At 40.9% G+C, this 18,735-nt stretch overlaps 1 protein-coding gene across 1 annotated transcript in view; it reads right to left on the bottom strand.

Annotated features, from left to right (window-relative positions):
- The window catches only part of LOC126262536 (high affinity cAMP-specific and IBMX-insensitive 3',5'-cyclic phosphodiesterase 8), a 1,685,047-nt gene that overhangs the window by 1,080,249 nt on the left and 586,063 nt on the right, over nt 1–18,735 (bottom strand). Inside the window, exon 3 of the mRNA XM_049959212.1 lies at nt 4,738–4,886. Within this exon, the coding sequence (XP_049815169.1) occupies nt 4,738–4,825 (88 nt within the window). The 5' untranslated portion in view covers nt 4,826–4,886. The remainder of the gene's footprint in view (nt 1–4,737; nt 4,887–18,735) is intronic.

An 18,735-nucleotide genomic window follows, 5' to 3' on the forward strand; every position in this document is an offset into this window, starting at 1 on the left:
ACATCACTATAGCGGAACTCGTTGCGCCAGATGTATTTGCTGAGGATACTACGTTTGAAATGTTTGTTGGAAAGACAGTTTATACCAAGATTAATTTGTTTCCAGTAAAGTTTATTTTAATTAAGTTGCGGTTAATCAGCTTCAAATTAAAAATAAAGTTTTAACCAGAAATATTTATAACTGTGCACAGGATCTCTAGTCATATGAGGCGATGCAGAAATTTAATGTAGAGTTCAATTATTTCGAGAGTGGCAATTAATTATATCCGTCTGTTTCTACCATTTTAGCCTGCGATGGTTTCTGTTGTCTCAGTGCTCTTATGAGGGTGAAACTAAACAATGATAAATTACGACTTATGATTGGTTTCATTAATGCGATTACCATCGTTGAGCCATGAAAGAAAAAGACTAATAGTGAAAATAACTTAGTGTTGGCGGCTTAGTAGAAATGATACGCAACTTTTTGAATTTATTACGATTTATCGTACCATTAACTAGTTTTCGAGTCAATGCACAGTCGTTATCAGATGGAGGTTTCACAGGAACATTATTTACTGAACCATGAGCAGCTGCTCTCTATGGTCGTGGTGCTGGCGAAAATAATGAAAATTTAGGCATAAGTTGACGAAATTTGTACGAAACCATCTTTATGGTTTAGGGTATTTGCATTGCATCTTGATTATGACAACAAACTTCCACATTTTGAATGAAATGGTCCACACAGGTTGTAAAATACTTTAATTCAAAGTCACGACCGGTTTCACGTCAATTGGAAACGCATCCTCAGGTGATAGAGATTGTATTTAACAACTGGTAGCGGGAAGATAACTGCCTTAGAGCCGCTCCCCACAATTCATCTCACATTATAAACATACAGCGCGCTAAAAGCGGTAGTCCATAGTTAAAACGAAGGGGAAAGCATAGAACCGTGCCACAAGCAGGAGAATGGTTGAGCGAAAGCAGGCAAGGCAGTACTGACCGCTCTGCTGTGTGGAATATGTTGCCTGCTTTCGCTCAACCATTCTCCTGCTTGTGGCACGGTTCTATGCTTTCCCCTTCGTTTTAACTATGGACTACCGCTTTTAGCGCGCTTTATGTTTATAATTTGAGATGAATTGTGGGGAGCGGCTCTAAGGCAGCTATCTTCCCGCTACGAGCTGTTAAATACAATCTCTATCACCTGAGGATGCATTTCCAATTGACGTGAAACCGGTCGTGAATTTGTTTCACAGCCAGTGTAGATCATTTCATTCAAAATGCGGAAATTTGGCTGCGGTTGCCCGCAGTTCAAAATAACATGACAAATTCATTTCGCTGATGTACATTTTAGTCAGCTTACAAACACAAACGCACACACGCACACACACACACACACACACACACACACACACGCACACGCACACGCACACAGCTAGTAGACACAATAAACGAACACTGAACGTAAATATAAAGTATGAGGATGCTAGATGTTGCACTTTGCCACATCGCGATCTGTGACATGAGATGCATTGAAATACAAAGATATTTAGAAGGATCGCTAATTGGCGAAGGTGAACATTGAAAGCTGTAGTAGTTGTGTCCATAAGGTGGCAGTATACTTGTAATTCTCTCGTATATGGTTCCGAATCCTGGACAGTAACAAAAAATCAAAAATCACGTACACAAGCAGCATAGAGGAAGCTCATGGGATTTGTAATAGACTGCAATAAAATTGATAAAATAAGTAATGAAACAATAAGATCAGATCTAAAAATATTTTCAGTTAATGAGAAGTTAGAAGCGCAGAGAATGACATGGGAGGATAAAGTTGACAGAATGACAGAAAACAGAGTGAAAGATAATGCATTATCAACCGGCTAGGGTGGATCTTGTAGGAGATGGATGGATGGATGATAGAGATCGTAACAAGTGATTAAAACACCTAATCGTTGAACGTAGGTTACAGGTAGAAATTTATTAGATAAATAAATGGCCCAGTAGATAGTATGAAATTTAAAAAACCGACTGGTTACATATCATACTTAAGTAAACATCCTGTTTCAATCAGAACTGCATCCACAATGAATATAACGTAACTTTCAGTTATCAAGTTCCAGGTACCTAATCCTGTCAGTTAATAGAAACGTGTGCAATTTGGGTCAACTACGTATTAATATTGTGAAATATCATCCTTCTTGTGGGCGTGGAATAGTGGCTGACAATATAAGTGATGGAAATGGAACACCACAGCCGTATTTTCAAAGTATTTATTACTCTGACGACTTGTTTCAATGCTAGATTTGCGTCAACTTCAAGTCCTACTATTTACCAATTAGGTATTGCCATTCATTGGGTCGAGTATAGTACGACCCATTTGGTAGCCAGGCGTTCATCATATACACTGCTGATGAACATCGGTCCAGCTAGTTACCGAATGGGTCCTATGATACAAGGGCCAATGACTGGAAGTACAGGGTGACACACGGGAGATGGACAGTTTTGAATTGCGTAGTACGGAGGGCGCGGTGTTGGGAGGTCGTCGTGGTGGGGATAGTTCTGATCCACACAAGACGCCATTTCATTTACTCAGTCATTATGGATCAGTGGGAACTGGAACGTCGAGTGTTTGTCTATGATAGTTTCGTGAAAAGTGGTGAGTCTATTATTGCTACACAGCGATTGTTTCGTGCGCGGTTTAATGTCGGTCGACATGGAGCAGTTCCGAGCCGTAACATAATCCTCAGATGTGTGGAAAAGTTCAGATCAACTGGAGACATACTGGATAAGAAGCATCCTGGCCCAAGACGCAGAGTAACGACATCAGAAAATGTTGAAAGGGTAAGGCAAGCGGCAGTCAGAAGCCCAGGACGGTCAGCTAGACGTCATGCTAGTGAGTTACGAATCAATCGTGAATCGGTTAGACGAATTTTGCATAAAGATTAAAATTCCATCCCAACTTATGGAAATTGATTTTGCTGCACGAGAAGACTTCGCTTACAGAATGCAAGTGATTTTGGGATCGAAAGGAAATGAAATTTTATTGATGAGCGATGAAGCTCATTTTCATTTAAACGGGACCGTGAATAAGCAAAACCTACGTTACTGGGATCCAGAGCATCCACACCTTATCCATCGGCGTCCTCTACACTCAGAAAAAATAACAGTCTGGTGTGCTCTTGGCTCTGTTGCCATTATTGGACTTTATTTTTTTTACGAGAACGGGGCCACAGTTACTGTTAATTCGGTTCGTTACATTCGCATGCTTGAAACATTCTTGAAACCAGAACTAAGAAGACGACGAGACCCTTTAAAACGCGTTTGATTCCAGCAGGATGGGGCAACATCGCACACCGCAAACACTTCAATGACAGTTCTTAGACTCATGTTTCCTAGCCGGATTATCTCAAGTTTTGGCAATGTTCCTTGGCCTCCCACGTCTCCCGACTTGTCAGCATGTGATTTTTTTCTGTGGGGGTACCTTAAGAACCGTGGCTATAACCACAAACCACGAAATTTGGACGATTTGAGGAATGCAATCATTCAAGAAATTGCTGCCATCCCTGCGGAGATTTTAGTCCGTGTGATGGAGGATTTTGAGAAGGGACTTGAGTCTTGCATTCGAAATGATGGACATCGCCTTGACGATATTATTTTTCACAAATAACTTTGTTAACTAAAAAGGCAAATAATGAACTTTGATTTTGTGTAAATAAACGTGAATTAGATTTAAAGTTGGCCTAGTATTATTTCATTAAAAACCGTCCGTCTCCCGTGTGTCACCCTGTACTTATTTAATAGTAGGACCTGAAGATGACGCAAATGTAGCGTTGAAAATAGTAGTCTGAGTAATAAACACTTTGAAAATATGGCCTTGGCGTTCCATTTGCATTAATTATGCCTTAATTAGTGCTGCGTATTAACTGTGATAGGCTTCACTACTACAGACGTTGTAATGCTTGACAAAGACAGGAAATCACGTGAACAAACGTCAGTAAACCAGGTGAGTTTTGCAAAGTGTAAGGGATCCGTGATCCCACGAACATAGATGCTAGTTTCCAATGCCCAGGTCGATAGTAGATAGGAGTCGATTGTCGAGTGCTGCAGTAGGCAGTGAGACGAGTGTCGAGTGAGAAGTAGTACTGGAGAGTGTCGAGTGAGAAGTAGTGTAGGAGAGACGGGCAAGAATGGTGGTCGAGTAAATTCACCGGAGTATGACGAGTGAGCACGTCCCCCTGATCGTCGTGGGGTTGACCCTCACTAATACCGATTCGCGAGTGATATGAAACAGAAAGTGACAAGTGCGTCAACCGCGTCGGCCAGCAACAACCATGGATTGCAGTGAGGATTGTTGTGAATGTTAACCATCAGCATTGCGTGTGACGAAGTACTGAAAAATCAACAACCAATAAAAAGATATAACTGTAATTAGAAGTGTAAGGCGAAGGTAGCAACTGCCTCAGAATTTGTGTGTTAGTAGGAAATATATATCAGTTTGTACATCGCTATCTTTGTGGTCCTTAATAATAGACAGACTTTCATTCATTTCACTATTCAGTTGCAAAACAGCCGCATTCGGTTGAAATACCCCCAAAACCACAGCAGGATAACCGATAGCCTTCATCCATTAAGCACACGGTCATATAATCATAGTAATTAACTGTTTGGCGGCCTCGGTAAATTACACAAAACCCAATAGAGGAATTAAACGGGGGTGTTTCAAAAGGGTGGTGGCAGCGGGCTGCGGCTGCGAGCGACTGACCTGCACTGGGAGAGGTGTTGGCCGCCTTCACGTCCATGGCGTCGGCCCCATGGTAGCGCTGCTGCAGCGAGCTGGGCGTGCAGCCCATGCCCTCACATGCCACGCCAGCCGGCGCGCGCCTCCCTCAGTGTGCCGTGCTCATCGCACGCCTGCAAACACAAGCAGACAGAGGGTGACCGGTCAGTCATCCGCTACGACAAGTGCGGGAATAATCATCGCGCATCTGCTTAACGGCTCATCCGAGTTGCTGACAAGAATAACATATGCAGAATTGAAAAAAAAAAAAAAATGGGGATGTGTTAGATGACGATCATTTTCGCTTTAGGAAAGGTATAGGCACCAGAGGGGCAGTTCTGACGTTACGGTTCTAACAACACCACCACTTGTAAAGTAGGTTAGAAATCAGATTAATAATGTTGCTCACGCAGCATATGTTCACCTTCGCGCAACAACAAAGTTATTGACTGTGGATGGTATCGTCAGAATGGAAATAATGAAGTCACTGTAAAAAAAAGTCATTAATTTTGGCACTTATCTTGAATGGATTCCCACGTGGATTTCGTCCAAGTTGTTATGGCTCATCTTGTTGATTTTATGGTGATTCCACTTGGACTGCTAGAAGGTCCAGATCTGTATTTTAGCAATATTTGAAGACCTAACAAGTGCGTTTTTCAGGAAAATCTTAATGATCAAACAATCCCAGATCAGAACAATGGTATGGTAGAAATAATATTTGACTTGGTGTTCACGATTCACATTTTTAATAAACTTCTTGTAAATTCACATATACTTCTTCTTAATTATCACATCATCAAGAAAACAGTTTTGTATCAATCTTCATATATTTAATTGCCACTTTAACCAAACACAAGACTTGACTGTTCTTTTACAAAACGAAACAACAACTTCACTTCTGCAAATCGAAAAAAAAACTGCTATGTGCGAATTCGCGCCAAAACGGTTACAAAATGGTTCAAATGGCTCTGAGCACTATGGGACTCAACTGCTGTGGTCATAAGTCCCCTAGAACTTAGAACTACTTAAACCTAACTAACCTAAGGGCATCACACACATCCATGCCCGAGGCAGGATTCGAACCTGCGACCGTAGCTGTCGCACGGTTCCGGACTGCGCGCCTAGAACCGCGAGACCACCGCGGCCGGCACGGTTACAAGTAAGTCAAAGATTATGACAGTCTCACAGAAATGAATACACACAAGAACCATATCACTGTAATATATCGATACATCGGAATAGCTATACATTAATAAAACCAAATGTGAATACTGTCACAGAATATGTCTGTTACTTGGCAGAAATGTAGTACGATATTACTGGGGTTGGAGTGCCGTAATGGTCACGTAAATAAAGAACCATTACACGGTTCATAATGGAAGCAAGACTAAAGAAAAATCAATACACGTTCATTGAATTTGCCGACGTAGAAAAAGACCTCGACAGTGTCAAATGGAGCAAGATGTTCTAAACTCTGAGGAAAAACAGAAGTAAGCTATAGGGAAATGCTGTGTCGTCCGAACAAGGGACAGCCACGGAAAAAGCACCATAGACGCAAAGACGTGAGCTGGTGCCAGTACCGCAGAGAGTCGCCACTTGCACGAGTACCACCAGCGCCACAGGCGGCGCTGATGATGAAGAACTCGACATCGCCTCGGCCAGTTGTCGGCCGAGTACAATCCGCCATTGACCGGACGACAACGGACAGAAACCTACTCGGAATATACACTCCTGGAAATGGAAAAAAGAACACATTGACACCGGTGTGTCAGACCCACCATACTTGCTCCGGACACTGCGAGAGGGCTGTACAAGCAATGATCACACGCACGGCACAGCGGACACACCAGGAACCGCGGTGTTGGCCGTCGAATGGCGCTAGCTGCGCAGCATTTGTGCACCGCCGCCGTCAGTGTCAGCCAGTTTGCCGTGGCATACGGAGCTCCATCGCAGTCTTTAACACTGGTAGCATGCCGCGACAGCGTGGACGTGAACCGTATGTGCAGTTGACAGACTTTGAGCGAGGGCGTATAGTGGGCATGCGGGAGGCCGGGTGGACGTACCGCCGAATTGCTCAACACGTGGGGCGTGAGGTCTCCACAGTACATCGATGTTGTCGCCAGTGGTCGGCGGAAGGTGCACGTGCCCGTCGACCTGGGACCGGACCGCAGCGACGCACGGATGCACGCCAAGACCGCAGGATCCTACGCAGTGCCGTAGGGGACCGCACCGCCACTTCCCAGCAAGTTAGGGACACTGTTGCTCCTGGGGTATCGGCGAGGGCCATTCGCAACCGTCTCCATGAAGCTGGGCTACGGTCCCGCACACCGTTAGGCCGTCTTCCGCTCACGCCCCAACATCGTGCAGCCCGCCTCCAGTGGTGTCGCGACAGGCGTGAATGGAGGGACGAATGGAGACGTGTCGTCTTCAGCGATGAGAGTAGCTTCTGCCTTGGTGCCAATGATGGTCGTATGCGTGTTTGGCGCCGTGCAGGTGAGCGCCACTATCAGGACTGCATACGACCGAGGCACACAGGGCCAACACCCGGCATCATGGTGTGGGGAGCGATCTCCTACACTGGCCGTACACCACTGGTGATCGTCGAGGGGACACTGAATAGTGCACGGTACATCCAAACCGTCATCGAACCCATCGTTCTACCATTCCTAGACCGGCAAGGGAACTTGCTGTTCCAACAGGACAATACACGTCCGCATGTATCCCGTGCCACCCAACGTGCTCTAGAAGGTGTAAGTCAACTACCCTGGCCAGCAAGATCTCCGGATCTGTCCCCCATTGAGCATGTTTGGGACTGGATGAAGCGTCGTCTCACGCGGTCTGCACGTCCAGCACGAACGCTGGTCCAACTGAGGCGCCAGGTGGAAATGGCATGGCAAGCCGTTCCACAGGACTACATCCAGCATCTCTACGATCGTCTCCATGGGAGAATAGCAGCCTGCATTGCTGCGAAAGGTGGATATACACTGTACTAGTGCCGACATTGTGCATGCTCTGTTGCCTGTGTCTATGTGCCTGTGATTCTGTCAGTGTGATCATGTGATGTATCTGACCCCAGGAATGTGTCAATAAAGTTTCCCCTTCCTGGGACAATGAATTCACGGTGTTCTTATTTCAATTTCCAGGAGTGTAGAAGAGCAACTCTAGCCCACTTGGTTATACGTATACCATCGACCAGGGCTGACAGACAGGTGAGGTTGTTTAGTGAACTCTTAGAAGTAGTAAATTGAATTTGCTATGAACTGTGAAGTTTATTTGCACTTAGCCGTTGTGGGCCTTTTTTGTTATATTAGAAGCAGTGTTGCAGATTTCATTATTCAGCAAGTCACAAAGATAAGTGAATCTTTTTAACTCATTTGTGACTTCGTTACTAATTTGTTGGGAGTATTTTAGAACCTTCGTTGTCCTATCCTGTTACCTGACCCTGAGGCATAGCTGTGTAATAGTGACTGCGAGGAATTGTCTTAGCGGTGTACTGTGCCAGAAGCCGTTTCATGAACTCACAATCTCGGCCTACCGCAACAACAGTGGCAACTCGGCTTCCGCAGCAGAAGCAACGAGATCGTTACAAAATTGGCGACGAGGGCTTACAAAAGGAAAGACGGGTAACATACAGTATGATACAAGAGCCAAGATGGAATAGTAAGAAAGGAGGACCAAGAACGAAGCGCTCGGATTAAAAAGGGTGTAAGACAGGGATGTAGTCTTTCACTCTTACTGTTCAGTCTGTGCTTTGAAAAAGCAATGATGGAAATAAAAGAAATGTTCAGGAGAGGAATTAAAATTTAAGGTGAAAGGATATCAGTGTTACGATTCGTTGATGACATTGCTGTCCTGAGTGAAAGTGAAGAAGTATGGCGTGATTTGTTGGATGGATTGAACAGTCTAATGAGTACAGAATATGGACTGAGAGTAAATGGAAGGATGACGAAAGTAATGAGAAGTAGCAGAATTGAGAAAATTGACATCAGGATTGATGGTCATGAAGTAGATAAAGTTAAGGTGTTGTGCTACCTGGGCATGGCGGACGGAACAAAGAGGACACCAAAAGCAGGCCAGCGCTGGCAAAGGAGGCATTCCTGGCCATGTGAAGTCTATTTTTATCAAACATACATCTTAATTTGAGGAAGAAATTTCTGAGAATCTACGTTTGGAGCACAGCATTGTATTGTAGTGAAACAAGAATTGTGGGAAAACCGGAACACAAGAGAATCGAAGCTTTTGAGATGTCGTGCCACAGACGAATGTTGAAAATTGGGTGGACTGATAAGGTAAAGAATGATGAGGTTCTCTGTATAGTTGTCGAGGAAAGAAATATGTGGACAGGATGATAGGACATCTGTTAAGACGTCAGGGAATAACTTCAAAGTTACTACAGGGGGCTGTAGAGGGTAAAAACTTTAGAGGAAGACAGAGATTGGAATACATCGAACAAATAATTGAGGATGTGGGTTGCAAGTGCTACTGTGAAATGAAGAGGCTGGAAACATTTGTGGCCGGCTGCATCAAACTGTCATCGGACTGATAATATAAAAGGGACATATTCGCACACCAGCCAGATTATTACGTCCAGAAATGATGATGTCCATAAGTTAATAAATCAGGAAAAAATGCAAGGCAGGGCGATAATGGGTGCAATACAACCTAGTGACGAATGACTCAGTGATCCAGCTAAAAGGCACCCTGGAAAATCGACCGTGGGTGACACCTGCGGCATCGCTGCACAGAAAGTGAGCGCGAATGTGGACGTGGGTGTGATATGTTTCCTACATCTACATCTACGTGCTTACTCTACTATTCACAATTAAGTGCCTGGCAGAGGGTTCAATGAATAATTGTAGAGTCGTAACGTGGAATTTCACGTTGCGGAGCATTTCTGAGTGAACTGAAGAATATAGTGCACCGCATTTTGTCAACGTGCAGAGAAATGTGAATCAATACGATGCAAACTTTCCTTTACACGTCACTGGCCGGACCGAGCAGCCACACTATCGAATTTACAAATTTTTTATCTTAACTAGTACACTTACGAAGATATGCGGTTTCAAGACAACGGCACGTTGAAGATGTATGAAAAATGTGTCGTTTTTGGTACTATTTACTGTAAAAAAAAAAAAGGAATAATTGATAAGCCTCAACACTACAACCGCTGTCCACCACGATGTTCAATGCCGGTTGATAGCGCTGTGGTCACGTGACTCAGACGTAGTAATGGATGCACGTAAGCGAAGCAGGGACGAACGGGGAATCACTCTAGCGACAATAAGGGCCGCAAATGGTGAATCACCGACATAACAGTCTCTAACAAAGGGCAATTTAACATATATGGGTAAAAAAAATCCTAGGTCAAGATCGCTAAAATTCATTTTTTGATCACTTGTTTCAGATCATTGACAAGCCATCATTAAAACTTTTACTATTTGATTCAGGCAACACACATCGTCATAATAAATGTCACTATAAAGCCAAACTTCCGATTAAGTTCAAAAGTTTAGGCACTTTCCTGTCTCCAGTTTAAAACCGATCCGCAGTGACAATCACGTGATAGTTAAGAGACTGTTCTGCATCTCTTAGCAGTGAAATGGTGTGTGACAGATAAGAAATGAGGTCAACTGGCCCCTTCACGTAACACGTGTTCTCTTCTCCGGACTGTGGCAACAACACAGTCGTGCGTGGCTCTCAGTTGACAGAACAAGAAGGAAAGTTGCACGAATTCCATGAATCGTGTAATGTTGAATAATAGATCTAGGAAACTCCAACTGCTTCTTATGCAACCTATACCTTCTGGTGTGCATTCCGTAATAATAATATTTTGGGAAATAAGGGTATTGCAAATTATTCTTTTTGCTGAGATGCTGGCCTGCCATTGCTATAGACTAACGTTAATTTCATTCAGGTTATTTACATGGTCTCAAGCATTCTTACAATAACGAAACTAATAACAATGTGTCGCGCCATTACCTACCTTCCATCTTCCACTCCACACACACCACGTATAACAAATCCGTTTCCCAGTCTCATACATAACCCTCACCTGGCTCTCATTCTCCGCACTATCTCGCTTCCCACAAATCCTCCATCCCCTTACGTGCAGCAGGTTAAATGCATCTGCTATGAACAGGAATCAACTCATGAATATCACCGCACTGATGAACATATTTTATATAACTTTAACTGCCTCGGGCATGGGTCTGTGTGATGTCTTTAGGTTAGTTAGGTTTAAGTAGTTCTAAGTTCTAGGGGACTGATGACCTCAGATGTTAAGTACCATAGTGCTCAGAGCCATTTGAACCATAACTTTAACTCTATTTTCCATCTCATTCAATATTTTAAAATAGTCTCGTAGTTTTTAAAAATTCCTGTATGGCTAAAGAGCACCGTGTGACAGCTTAAAAGGTGCCTCCGTGATAAGGGAAATGAAAAATAAAGTGAAAGGAACCTAATAAGTTGTTTAGTTTTTGTGTATTAACTGTACTTCGGAAACTTGTAAAATTTATTGCTTGGACTGTAAACACATTTTGTGTTTAGTACCAATTGTTTCTCAGTATATTCAAGAGCATTTTGAAATTTACCATAAATACTACCTTAAATTAATTCAGTGTTTTTAGTAAAACCATTCATTAAGTATTTTAATTAGCAAATGAGAGGCTTAAGCAGCATTTGTGTTGCGACAATTTTCTGATCACATAATAATGAGCTAATTGCGGGCTTTAATTAACAGAATATGGCACCTATACATACAGTGTAACCTCGTTGGAATTCGAACACCAAATTCAACGGCAGTACTTTACACCAATTCTACTTTCATCACCCTAGGCAATATATCCAACAATCTTTGGATTGCGACAAAACATCCTTTGTTTTGCTGTTCTGCTGCCAACTCGCAGTCAGTTGGTCGCCAGGCGTTTTAAATTATCGTCCTATGCTAGTAAACAACACGCCTTGGTCAGTGAAATGTTTAACATTTGCACAACAACCTCATAAAAGTTAATTGGGGCATGTACTCCCATTATGCGCTTTACTGTTGTCGCTCTTAAGTTATGCCCGATTATTAATGCGCGCGCTTCCACTACAGTGGCGTAAACAAGAGGAGAACCTAGCATGTTGCCAGATTTCTAGTGTGGCTCAGAGAAGCTCGATGGGGAGCGCTTGCGCATACGATTAGCCGATTACATTGCATTAGCTGCGAACGGGATGTATCACGCTGGGATCTCTACTTCCAAACAATTCCACAACAAGAAACGTATCTGTTTACCCACCACGATGAAACTTACCTTTTTTTCGTAAATTAACGATGAAAATATGTTTTGTGTTACACCAAGGAAACGTTTACACTACTTCTCATGCACATTTATATTTTCGGTTTCAGATCTTTATTTAATGGCCGCACGCAGTTCATTAGATCTCATATTGCAGTAACAAAACTAAATTTGATCAAAGAAAGAAGACATGACATTCTTATAAGAAAGTTTCAGGGGATTTGAACAGTTATTAATTCAAATAAAACTCCAGAATTAATACTTTAAGTTCTTGATTTAGAGGTATTATCATTTGACGTACTGCCACAACGGGGATCAACACAATGAAGCTCACACTTCGGTATCTATCGCCACCAAGCTACTGAGTCTAGGTCACATTTCAAAAAGTACACGAATTTTACAGAAGATATTAACGTTAAGTTATAGTTTTATAGTTTTTGTAAGTAACTAAAGAAGTTTCAAGTTAATTCGACGAGAGTATGCACGTGCGTTTACGCGCCAAAGCAACTTTCATTCAGCTTCGCATAAAAAAATTTTCTCCATGTTCCTAAATCACAGTTCTACGAATCGGACAGTTATCCGACTTAGTATAGTTGAAAGAAAGCGAAAGAAGAGAATTAAAAAGGGTAGGCCTGAGACTTTCCAGACATTACACATTCGAAAACGAGGATCGGAACAACTAAAGGGCTAACAGTTTGTGATAAAGGTGGAGCACAGAACGTGTGATTCCAAGTGATTAAATTTGTTGAAATTATGCATGTGATTTATAAGCACACAGAAGCTGAATTGTCATCTATAAATGGAAGACTGTTGCTTTTTACTGAATTATGGTGAGGAATGTGAACCATGACACACCTAATTGTTCTATGTCTTTACTGTTTAACAAAGGACCGTACTCCTAAAATTATGCAGTATACTGAGCGTTGCGATTCAAGATGTCAAAATCGGCGATTGTGAGTAAATTTAAAATATTCATGTGCTAATACTAATTTATTTGTATTTTTTAGAAATTCAAGCCAATTTGTCAACTAGTGGCGTCCATATTTAGTTTGGTTTATATTCGCGTAAGATAAACGCCAAAACAAATGACCGCAGAGAACGCATTATCAGCTGCAATCTACGTGCGTCGACGGATAGTAACACGTATACATAACAACAATCAAGGACCGAGATTTATTCCTGTTATGCAACAAAAACCAACATTATTTATTTAGAAAGAAACTCTTAGGGGAAATTAACTGGAGAGCTGATGTCGTTAACTATTTGTTGTCCTGTCAGCCTACGTTGCGTGTAACATTAGCTTAATAATCACTATTTTAGATCCGTCTATCACAAATGAACTCGCCATACGTGTTTTACCTTTATTATTTGCAAGGAATTTTCAGTGTGCTGCATTGTATACATGTTTGTAGTTAAATCATTTTCCTTTACATTTTCGACATATAAATAGTTCTGGCATTTTCTGCTCATCTGTTATGTAGTGATAGTATGAAGTTCTACTTACAAATTTCATAGACGCTGGTCTACAGGTGTTCTTTTTCCTGTTCTGCAGCTGTTCTGCTTCTTGTCATACAAAGTTTCGTTTTGACAACACTATGAAAGAAGCACTTTAAAAAATGCTTTGTTTAATTTTTTATTTATTATTTTTCCTCTTTTGACGCGGATGTTTGTTTCAGTATGATTAGGCGATTATGCAAACTTTTTTCTTGATTTTTGTTATTTTATTGGTTTTCCCCTTTCTAGTGTGTGTGTGTGTGTGTGTGTGTGTGTGTGTGTGTGTGTTAACTTGGTTGTTTGAAAGGGATTTTTATTCATTTAATTACTTTTTCATTTCTTTTTTTTAAGTTTAGCAGGGAGTTTTGTTGATGTGTGTCTCATCATTTATGACTTGTTTGTTCTCTGCTATGGCTTTCTGGATGTGATAGTGTCCCTGCATTGATTGAGGACATTTTTCCTAACGATTTCCGTACATTGTTCTAAGTTGGTCGGATGTTAGTTATGGTGTTTCAAGAGTTCTGAAAATGTGGAATAGTTTGTTTTATATTTCCTACATCTCATGTGTTCTTTGTACTAAGTTTTAAAGTTCCTGGATGCCATCACTAAGTACACTGAATCACAGCTTTGACATTTAATTTTGTATATTCCTGAATTTGTTCGCCTTGATTTTTGATTGGCTTTCTTTTGGGAGAGTTTGCACAATTTTATGTGCTACATGGAGGCCCTACTTCTTTAATACTGTTGGCCACTCTGTGTGTTAATTCGTGTGGGCGTGTGTGTGTGTGTGTGTTTGTTGGTTTCAGGCTTGTGTGTGTTTCCTTGCATTCTGCATATGTTGGATGTGTTCTTTTTGTTTTGCATTTGTATTTTAATTTTTTGATTGAGTCTGTGTATTACACGTGTGTTACACCCAGTGTTCATACTTTTTGCGTGACTGTATTCATTTCTTTTTCATGGGTTCTCTTATTGCGTGGGTCCATGTTTATTGTATATGACCTATGTCTTAGTGAATACAGGTTCTGGATGTGGGGATGACTGGATGTAGAATATATTATTGTATCTGTGGCTTTGATTGTCTATAAATGTTAAGAATATGTTTGCCACTTTCGTTTTGCTATTGTTATGTCAAGAAAATTTATTTGGTTTTCATTTTCAGATGTAGACTTTATCATCTAATGTGCTTCATATCTAAGTGAAGTTCATCTATCTTGTCATTTGGCTCATCTACCACACAAATAATGTCTTCCACATATTGGTACCAATATATGATCTTGAATGTATCAACGGTAGCTGTCTTTCGAGATATCTGCTTTTCTAAATGACTGTTAAAATTTTTGACTTAGGTTCCTGATATTGTGGATCCAATGGAAATAATTTTGTCCAGTAATCAGTTTGAGTGTACCTTTTTTCTGTTATAGCTTCTATATTGAGACTGATGTGGATATGACATTTTTTGTCTATGATCTCTGTTGTTTCACTGATAGAGACGGATGTGTACATGTTTTCTGTGTTGAATGAAATCAGTGATGCTGTGTGTGGTATCTCTGTGTTCTGTATCTGTTCTATTAGGTGAACTCTGTTTATCTCTGCCTTATCATTTTCTGTTCTACAATGTTTCGTGACTATTTTTTGGATGTGTTTGGTCATGTGGTATATTGTGGTTTTGCTTGAATTTGTAACTGGTCTCATTGGTGTGTTATATTTGAGTACTTTAAGTTGGCTGCAGTGTGTCTATCAGTGTTTATGGGTTCTTCTGTTTTACGTAGTGTGTCTGTTCATCAGTAGTGCATGTTTGATGTTTTAAATTTTTTTTTTATGTTTCCTTAAAATAGTGAGTATGGGTCTGAAATCAGTATTTGTACAGTGTTGGCTATTATGTACGCCATCATTTTCGTGATTTATTGTTCTTTGTTCACGAGTACTGTTATATTATCTACGTCTAACATAGTTGTTATAGTCACTGCATATGTGTACTACCAATCTATACAGACAAGCCTCAAGTGATACTGCAGTGACAAAAAAGGGTATTAACTTGCCTGGAAAGAACATATAACTACCGATAATGTTAAGTTTGAGTAGATTTTCCAAGTAATCACTGTACATGCATAAGGAAGTATGCAGTAAGTTGCAGTTTACATCCCCCCGTCTTACTGTGGCATTTGCAACTCACTTTGTGTATGGTAATAATTGTTTGAAACGACGGTCGACGTCCCTCCAGCTCATCTGGGTAGAAAATCTGTGTTAGTTTTCGCTTGATATCGCAGGGGAAATATCATCTCTCGGTCACTATTATCCTAAATGGTCGTGTTCTGAATCCTCTAATTGCACTTGTTTAGGCAGCGAGCACAAGAAGCAAATCTCGAATGCCACATGGATGTCCATGGCGAGGTCTTAGCAAAGGAACCATTACAGAGTGTTAAACTGCGTATCAGTATCATATAGTTAACAAACGAATGTATATATTGTGTTAGGATTCATAGATAAATGCGAATCATTAATACAGGAGCATCACATAACTGGCCACAGACCTCAACAACCGATAAACTGCAGTGGAAAATAAATTACTACGCCAGAAACTGCGGTGATGTTTGCGCACTGTACTGTCACGCACGGTACAAACGTGTTCCAAAAACCCGCGCACAAAAATGCAATTTTTCAGGCGGTCGTATCTTGAGGCCTATTAGTCACAAAGATAAAAGGTTAAGTGTTTTGGATAACCCTTACTTTAGCGACCGTTTGTATACCTATCGGAGGAGCGAGGATACTGTTGCTATTCTACAATGCAGGTTCAAAATGTAAACATTACACGCTTCCTCCAGTCTATGGAAATTGAGCAAATCAGCTGGTTCTTTAACATTATGTGTGGTTTATGGCGGACCTTACGCAGCTTGTAAAAGCTTCATGGGTGGTTTCTGAGAAGATTAAAAAAAAAAATTATTTTTGGGTACGGATGGTAACAGTTATGGGAATGGCCATTCCATAATACCTATTCATGGCAGATGAGTCGAAATTTTTAACATATATTCTGAAGACGATACTCTCTAGGAGTTTTGAAACTTATTTCGATATCATTATTCACTACCGAAATCCGGAGGTTCAATGTTACTGTACTTATACACATACAATATGCACATAACATCTGGTCTGAAGCGTAAAAGTAATTTTCATTGACGTAGTGAACACATGGGAAGAATTCTAGAATCATTGGAAGAGTACCAAGGTCAGCGAACTATGTTTTCAGTCCGCGTTATTTCTCCGATAAAATTTTATGATGCGTTGCCTTTGTATAACAAGCACTTCATACTTAGGCAGACACGCCTAAAGTGGTTCCGCAGTGATAAAAAATAGTCACTGCTTAGTTATCTCCATGACCCCTTTCAAAGGGTTAAATCTCCATCATCAGATGGTTTTCCATTTGTTAGTGTGACATTTTTCTGTGTGTGTTTTGTTACGAGTTTTTTGGAAGAACAGAGCACTGTCTAGTGGAGGAACAGAGCACTATTTCAGAACATGGTTTTGGGTTTCTTCTGACAAAAAACCAAACGTGTAAGTGAAAGAGAGTACCTCCAGTGGTCACAGGTTCCTTTCACCGTCGTAACACATCACATGTATACTGTCATATTTTGTAAAATAATATGGCGTCAGGAAACTATTAGGTGCAAGGATCGTATTGCAGAAGAGAAAACATTATCACAAAATAGAAAGAATATACATCATAATATCATTATTACAGAATAAATTTTAAACGATTTTGGAGACGTTTGTTTTGAGGTGTCGAATACATGTGTTAGAATAAATATTTCAGTTGGTATATAAATCCGATTTTGACAAGTTAATATAGATTAAACTTCATACTCGTTTATACAATCAGGTGACATGTTAAAAATTTTAAGTACAATAATCATGTTGGTTACAGTGGTAAAATTATACACAAATAACAATTTTGGTTGGGATTCACAGAAAGAAATAAAGACTGGAGGCAGAGAGAGAGGAAGAGAAAGAGAAAGTGAGAGGGGGAGAGTGAGTGTAAAAAATGATTCTATGATAGCAAACTTTACAAAGCAAGGCGTCTTATGATTATAGGTGTTACACGTAATAACTGACTAAAGGGTGGGGTAATACATTGGTTAACTTTAAAATAAGCAGGTGGATGTACAGTTTGTGCCAGTAGTTGATGTACATATAGTTTCAAGCTGACAAGGGGTACAAGCTGTTGGTGTGACGATATATTTGTAAATGAGCTCAATCTCTTGTACATTTGGGGGCTATCATGGCAACGTAACTAAATATTTATGGTAAACATTAAGGTATGTGTGTGTGTGTGTGTGCGTGTGTGTGTGTGTGTGTGTTGTGTGTGTGTGTGTGTTCGCGCGCTTTGCAATTTTAATAATGTAGGCAGCTGCTAAAAACAGAGATGATACTATTATAAATATTGTCATTTAAGATGGATTCAGGTTGCTTCGTTTGATGTTTGTATATTTGGAGTGTTTCAAGGAAATCTTGTTTTTTGCCATTTGGTTGGATGTTTAGGGTGCTGATAATTGTGTTGTTAACATGGTGTTTTGTTGCGTGCAGGTGTGTGGCTATTGCTGATGTGTGGTATTTTTTGTTTTTTAGTGCTGCCAGGTGTTCTTTGAATCAATCGCAAATGATCTACCTGTCTGGCCTATGTACACAGTCACAGTCCAAACACCTGTGTGATGAAGTAGGTTTCGTGTGCTGATATTGTAGGGTAACTTCTGTCGGATCTTGTTCTCTGTGGTAAAATATATGCTTATTCCTTTTTGTTTGAAGACATTGAAAAAACTGATATGAGATGTTACTTAGATTGCTTTGCCACTATTGAGTGTTTTAGGATGTCTACTATGGAGCAGTTGTAACCATTTACAATAGCTGTTTGTTTTATTATTTCAATTTCTTGTTCACATTTGTCTTCAGAGAGTGGTAGTTGGATAGCTCTATTGATCTTATACCGGAATGTTGCCATTTTGTTGGCTTTGTGGTGACAAGAGGAGTTGTGCATCGTAGTGTGTGTTGTGGTAGTGAATAAACAGTGACTGGTAACAGTAACAGTAACAGTAAATCGGCCGCCGCCGCGACCGAACCCAGTTCCCCCTGAGCAGCCATAGTGTACGGATCTCCGTGCCGGCACGTTCACAGGAGCTCAGTCCGTCAGTTCACCTGATGATGGCGACATGTATGATCGCCG

The sequence above is a fragment of the Schistocerca nitens genome, chromosome 6 (assembly GCF_023898315.1).
Source record: "Schistocerca nitens isolate TAMUIC-IGC-003100 chromosome 6, iqSchNite1.1, whole genome shotgun sequence".
In the NCBI taxonomy this organism is placed as follows: domain Eukaryota; kingdom Metazoa; phylum Arthropoda; class Insecta; order Orthoptera; family Acrididae; genus Schistocerca; species Schistocerca nitens.